The 7,083-nt window shown below is 35.0% G+C and overlaps 1 protein-coding gene across 1 annotated transcript; it reads right to left on the reverse strand.

Moving 5' to 3' along the window:
* Positions 1-252: 252 nt before the first annotated feature.
* On the reverse strand, positions 253-4,989 carry LOC121303954 (opioid-binding protein/cell adhesion molecule homolog). The gene is made up of 5 exons (XM_041234856.1): positions 4,962-4,989; positions 4,345-4,479; positions 3,440-3,560; positions 2,304-2,455; positions 253-586 (listed from the first exon to the last, which is right to left on the reverse strand). Exons 1-5 carry the CDS (start codon positions 4,987-4,989, stop codon positions 486-488), a joined length of 537 nt encoding a protein of 178 aa, XP_041090790.1. The 3' UTR covers positions 253-485.
* Between the last annotated feature and the right edge of the window lie 2,094 nt (positions 4,990-7,083).

Below are 7,083 nucleotides of genomic sequence, written 5' to 3' on the forward strand. Positions count from 1 at the left end.
TACAAAAATACACATATGTTGTGTGTAGAGCTGTTTTTGATTCCTATGCCAGTGCTCTCCTTTTCGTGATCAATGCTACCATTACTTTTTTTTTGACACATATGAAACAAAAGAGGACGTAAGAGGTTAGCAATCAAGAGAATGAAACCTCTATCATGAACAGATCCATTTAACATTAAAAAGATCAGAATATATATGCATCTTGTTTATTTTTTATTATTATTATTATTATTATTATTATTATTATTATTATTATTATTATTATTATTATTATTATTATTCTTTTCTTTTCTTTTTTTTTTAACGTAGAAAATTAGGTCGGAGAGCCACGCATTTTATTTAAGTAGCTCCTACCCAATTTCACTGCTGGGTTTGATGTTAAAATGCAAATCATCTGTAATGTTGGTATTCCACCGTTTGGATTGAACTAAAAGTCTGTAGCACTGCAATGTTGAAGGAGCTGGAATGCCACCGCTGGTACTACATCAAAACTTGAGAACGTACTGCAAAACCAGAGTCAAGAGCAGGCAGAAGGAGCTGTGTGTTGCAAATGCAGCATTGTTCCTGTCATGCACAGCTCCAGGACCTGTAGCGTGAAGAAAGAAAGAAAGAAAGAAAGAAAGAAAGAAAGAAGAAAGAAAGAAAGAAAGAAAGAAAGAAATTAACCTACGAGCTTCAGAATGAATATGCAAGACAGACAGCATAAAGCTGCACTGAATATCCAATTTCAGTCTCATACTCCTTTTTTTTTTAAATAAAACATCATCTTAGCTCCCTGAAACAGTCATACAGCCCACAAAGATTACTTTTATGTTAATGAATGTTGATCATTTCCCTTATGGGAACTAACAGTTACCCCCAATCTAGATCACAAAGCCAGCAAATGATTACAATCTGACTGCTGTGCAATGCGTTATACCTGGGGACTGAGTCGGACTTTTTGATATGTTGAGTAGGTTTGCGTCCCTGTAATGAACTTCGGCAGTGGGGTAGGCATAGAGTGTTTCTGCACTCCTGAAATGCTTTTTTTTTACTTGTTGCTAAGATACTGAACACCACTAAATCAATTCTTAGATGGTGATTCCTGCAGGTCACAGAGACCGTAGCCTTGCTCTCGTGGTAGCTTAAACAAGGGCTTCAAATGCCTGCTTGAGTATTCTTTATTTGTATGGTACTTTATGAAGAATAATCTTGTCAACTAAGACCAACGCAAGAGTGGTTGGTTCCACTTTAAAATAATGTCTGCAGATTGCTACCAATTCCAATGAATTAGCTGCTATTCCTGTGGTGTTCCCACTTGCATTTATTATGTGTTTGTGGCCACAGCTGTATGTTGTCTTACTTTAAAAAAAAAAAAAAAGTACAAGAAGTGGAAGTACAAAAGTCTATTGTACTGGCATACAGTATTTGTTTTCCATTACAATAAACGCAAATTAACTATGGCATTGAATACTTTAGCCCAGCTCACAGTGTGTACAAGCAGATCATTGCAATGTGGTAAACACTTGGCCAGTGTGGAACTGAATGCAGAAACACTGCATGATAACCCAGGTTCTGCAAAGAAATTCTGCTTTATAATTTATTTACATGCTGACGATTCTGTGAAATGCTAAGTTATGTAATGAAGTGCTGTATTCATTAGCATTGCAATGAATTCAACATCTTCCAATTCGTATACAAGCTAAACATACATTTATAGTAATAAATAAATGTAATAAGCTAACTGCAAATAGTTCTGCAGTACAGGGCTGATATAACCTATGTGTCGTGTGTTTAACAGTTAATATATTGTAGATAACTGCAGTCAAGCGCATGCTGTTTATTAGATTGTTCATAATTTGAGGTATTGTTCTAGTTGGATATATTTATGTTTTTTTTTTTCAATCCTGTAAATGTAATTATTTATCATGAGGGTAGAATACAAACTGTAGTCTGCAGCAGTTACATTTCTTCAAAGTGTCCTCCTCTTTACAGACAGCGCCACCAATTAATTATGTAACTAACGACCGAGTCACTTACAACTTGAAAAATGTATGAATTCCCACTTCTGGAGTATGAAAACATGAGGTTTTTTTTTTTGAGTAATTTGCATTTACCAGTACGAATCACAATACAGTCCCCTGTGCATTACACCACCAGAGCCACACTGACGCATTCATTTGTTTTGTGGTGCATTCAAATAAAATACTTTATTATAGATCATGTTTGTTATATACGCCTGTAGGCTAATGTATTAACACAACAGTATGCATAGTTTATTTTATTGTATTTTTTTAACCTAAAATGAAAAACACTTTACTCACCATACAGTATTATGCTTGCATTTGAGTTCCCCAGTTTGTTTATTGCCACGCAGGTGTAGTTGCCATAATCCTGCTCAGACACGTTGAAAAATGTGAGCATGGATTGTTTTCCTTTGTTTTCAATTCTAACCCCATTCAATCCATTCAGGAGCCTGTGGAAATGCAAAAAGACCATTCTTTTAAGCTATTTTACCTTGGTGTAGTCTATCAAAATATGTCCATTTAGGTTATTGCCTCACTGCTTGGCGATCTGGAAAACTCAACAGGTGATCCCTCTGTCAAGTCAATCACTTTTACAAAGCAATGGCGATCTACTCAATTATGGGCGCAACTGTAATAAGGTTTGCCCTCTTGTGACGAGATTATTAATACAGGAGACTGATAACGAATGGGCATTCCATACATGAAATATGTATTAACACACACTTTCTCATCTCTCCTGAGCACCTGGGGCACGCTGTCTCGCTTCTTGTTTAGGTGGCACCTCAACGAGGTGCACGCAAATAATACATCCATATTCATTCAGTGCCTTGTAAACACAGCCAAAGTGTTACTGCAGCCTGGACCAGCGAGGGCCTGTAATACATTGCATCCACCTGCTAGAACCCCTGAACCGTGTGCCACGGTGAGAGGCAAAGCACTATTTCGAAAGAGCCTCGGGCTGCGGGACTCCAGCTTATATCTCAGCAAAGCATAGGGTTCCATTACTTTTAATCTTCCAAGGTGTACCTTCAAGATATCAAATATACTGCATTGTTCCCCAAGGAGTTCAAAATACAGTGCTGCTTTTTTTTTTTGGTTTGTTTTAATAAAAAAAAATGTAATGGCACGATGCCAACTTTTTTGTGTTGATTGTCTTCCGTGGTCTTCTGATGTTTTAACACATTCCGTGGGTGTAATAGTGAGGGATGATTGTGACTAACAGAAGGCTATGAGTAACAGGAATGCATGGTGGTTACGTTTGAATGGAATAGGATGTCTTTTCTTATAAGAACACTGCAGCGGTAAACGTATTCACTGGCACACAGATGCTTTGTAAATGTGACCGTTTGAAGAAATGTTTTCATTTACTGGAATACAGTGCTAAACTGATCTCAGTGCTGCTAGTGGCATGTTTCACATGGATCTCTGCTTGCCTTCGGTCTTCTTTATACCACTCAAACACTGCAAACGGCACTGCTGACGCTTCACACTGGAGGATCCCTTTTTGGCCAATGGGTGCTCCTGTGTTCCTTGGATTGGAGATGAAAGGAGGATCTGCAAGAGATTAACAAAATACAAATGCACATTAATATTCTCACCGTGCCCGCGAATGTCTTTATGTTTTTTTAAGCAAAACATATAATTTCAACATTGCACTGGAGCCTGTAAGTAGGCTGGAGGATAGTCATGAACTCCTGTGGTCAGATTCCCTTGTACTCATCTCCTATACAGTGTAATCCCATTGGCTCTGAAGATTGGAGAACTGCTTATCTATTATACAGTAGTAGCCCAACAGGATCTAACACATTTTTATATAAAACATGCGAGCAGCTCTTTCCTTTGTTTGCTGCGATAGTTTGTATTGGCGCATTTGAGTCTAACGTCATGTTTTAAACCCTTACGCTCTTTAAATAAGCTATCTGCGTGCCATCTGTCTTTTCTGTGTACTTGTCCATTCATAAACATAACTTACATTCTGTAAAGCAGAATATTAGCTATCATACTGTGACTCAGCAATTTGGTATCAGTTTAATTAAATACAATATATATATATATATATATATATATATATATATATATATATATATATATATATATATATATATATATATATATATATACAGAAACTTCTTGCAAAAATAAACATAATATCAGAAACTTTATTTTATTGGTAAACTGGATTTGTGGGCTGTTTCTAGAAATATGATGCAAAAAAATCAATAGTGTATTAACACAAATAAATGAATATCTATATCTATAAGGCATGGTTATATCAAATATACATAAGAGTATGGCTGTAAATCACATAAAAAGGCACAAGGTGCAGAAATACACTTACAGTTGACAGTAACATGTACTTTTCTAACATCTGGAGTTGAGACATCGTTGCTGGCACTGCATTCATATACACCAGACTGCTCCTTGGAAATTTCAGTGATCTCCAAATATTCACCTTCACTCACAAACCGGTGGGCTGGAAAAATAAAAAACAATTTTATTTACATTGATGGTCCCTCTAGTTCTGAGTATGCATGGAAATCCACACAAGAAAACTACTGGAACTGATCTTGCACCAAAACAAAAATACATTTGACGCAAGTAATTAAAAAAAATAAAAAAGTATTGGTAGAAACACCATCTAAACAGTTTAGAGGGTAGTAGAGTCAACATTCAACACAACAAGAACTCGCAAAGCTTGTAAACTTTCTTAAACCTACATTAATGCCTCTGGTTCTTGCTAGCTTTAATATGTTATGTCTGGTCCAATAGAAGGAACATGATCTCCAATAAGGAATCTGAAGCTAGGAGAGTAATGGAATATTGAGCTGCTCCAGACCACAGTGGAGTTCTCATTCACTTAACCACCCAGACCGCTATTTAAAACTGGAATTAAAGGAGTGTTTTAGTAATGAAATAACACACTTGAGCAACCTTCTCCCTGTATTTAAAAAGTACTGTAGAAGACAAAATCGTCCCCAGACATGTCTTAAGCTGACTGGAAATGGGATGCATGTAACTGTCCATGTTTTTCCAGCCAGCCTCGCACAGGTAGCCATCGAGCACCCACGGACGGATTCTCGTGCTGAATATGGAAAACTATAAAGCAGTATGTATTTCAACATGCTAACTTCACATTATTCAGCAAGTTTCATTCAACTTTATGTTAATTCTATAGGGTGATGAAAAGCTTGTGGCCTTAGCTGTACTTAATTATGTAATATCAAATGAGAAAACAACACTTAGAAAAGACAACAAACTGACTAATTCTAAGACATTAAAAGGTTTGTAAAAGGTTGTTTTACTTAAGTATGACTTAAGTACTACAAAGCTTACATATTGAAATTCATACTGATAATCTTGGGAAAATTTGGGTTTTGCTAGCAATGTGCAATCTAGCATATTTAAAAAAAAAAAAAAAAAAAAATCAGATTATGCATGCAGTTAATTCACAGTTTTAGTTATTGTGAATTTAAACACAGTGTACAATTGTACAGAACATGCTAAGGAGTTAAACAGCTTGCAACATATAATGTAATCATCTGGTACCTTTCAATATATAATCCCCATGCAAAAATCATCTTTGTATTCAGATTTAAGATTCTCAGACTAGTTATGATTTCCACATTTGTATCAAGGAGCAGAAATAACTAACAAGATACAGTCAATAAACATAAATTAACAGAAGGAACCAAAATAAACCAATTAATATTTGCTGCTCATGTTTTTTGCAGCATTATTCAAAGGCAACTATCACTCATGGTTACACTAATTACCCCTTTTCAGCATTGACTTTCCTGTCCAAATGGAATGTCATTAGAAGTTTTCAAAGCTATTGTGTTACCTGATGAGTTTCTGAATTGAATGCTGTCCTTCTGATGAATAGTTTAATGGTTATTGTACGAATATTTAAAAAAAGACAGAAATAAAGAAAAAGCTGAAACATCTTGTTTAATGAATAATAAATGTAAAAGCATAACCCTTAATTTATAATTTGACGATCAAACTGCATCAATCAGTTACAATAAATGCTATTGATGATATTAAAAATGTGCCTTTCACACATTGTACACGGGGGTTGTATTACTAATACTGACTGTTCTTCTCCTTTGGTTCCTGGATGTGTAACTATTGACTACACTACAGCAGTTAATAACACTTTAGTTTTAACTCTGCATTTATCTAAAGCAACCTTTTTGATTAAAGAGACCAGGGAGTTGGAACCATACAAGGTATATACTACAACACGACAGCAATTCAGTAGCTTTCTGGTCAATAAATGTTGCATGTATAAGCATGCATTTTCATGAACTTGCTGCAGCTAAGTTTATTGTCCATTGAAACCAATGAAAAGCCTCCAAAGTCAGGCTATCCTGAAACAATAGGATAATCCTCTGTTGTTTCTCATTAAAAATTCATAAATCTGTAATCTAAACAAGAGCACACAGCTGCTTTAATTTAAAGAGCAACAATGTATCGTTACATATAATAATACGAATAAGAATAATAATAATAATAATAATAATAATAATAATAATAATAATAATAATAATAATAATAATAATAATAATAATAATAATAATAATAATAATATATCTTTATTTGAGAGTATTTCCTTTATAAAAGCGTATCATGGTAATTTTGCATGGTATTTTTGCAGCTTTTCCCTTGGTTATACTATGCATTCACCATAGCTTACCCTTGTATGTTTATATTCTGTACTCTTCTTCTATGGCCTTCATGATGATTTCCTATGCTTTACCATGCTTTCACCGTGCTTCATTACACTTTGATATGCTTTTACTGTAGGGTTAACTTTTATAACCGTTGAAAGACATCATAACACTACAAAGTAAGCACTTTGAAAATATGCCCCTTGGTTTACTATGAAATGTATTTTAAATGAGGAAGTCTTCAGTCATGTACTACTGTAGCTACTGAACCCCATCCTTGTGATTCATTATGCACAAGCCAATGCATCCCCAAAGGGTGGACTGCTTCATGAACTGATGTTAATTTCAAGTGAATCTGATAGAGATTCAATATGAAATGCAATATGTTAGTTCATAAGCAATTGCAT

This window comes from Polyodon spathula, chromosome 36 (assembly GCF_017654505.1).
Source record: "Polyodon spathula isolate WHYD16114869_AA chromosome 36, ASM1765450v1, whole genome shotgun sequence".
NCBI classification, from domain to species: domain Eukaryota; kingdom Metazoa; phylum Chordata; class Actinopteri; order Acipenseriformes; family Polyodontidae; genus Polyodon; species Polyodon spathula.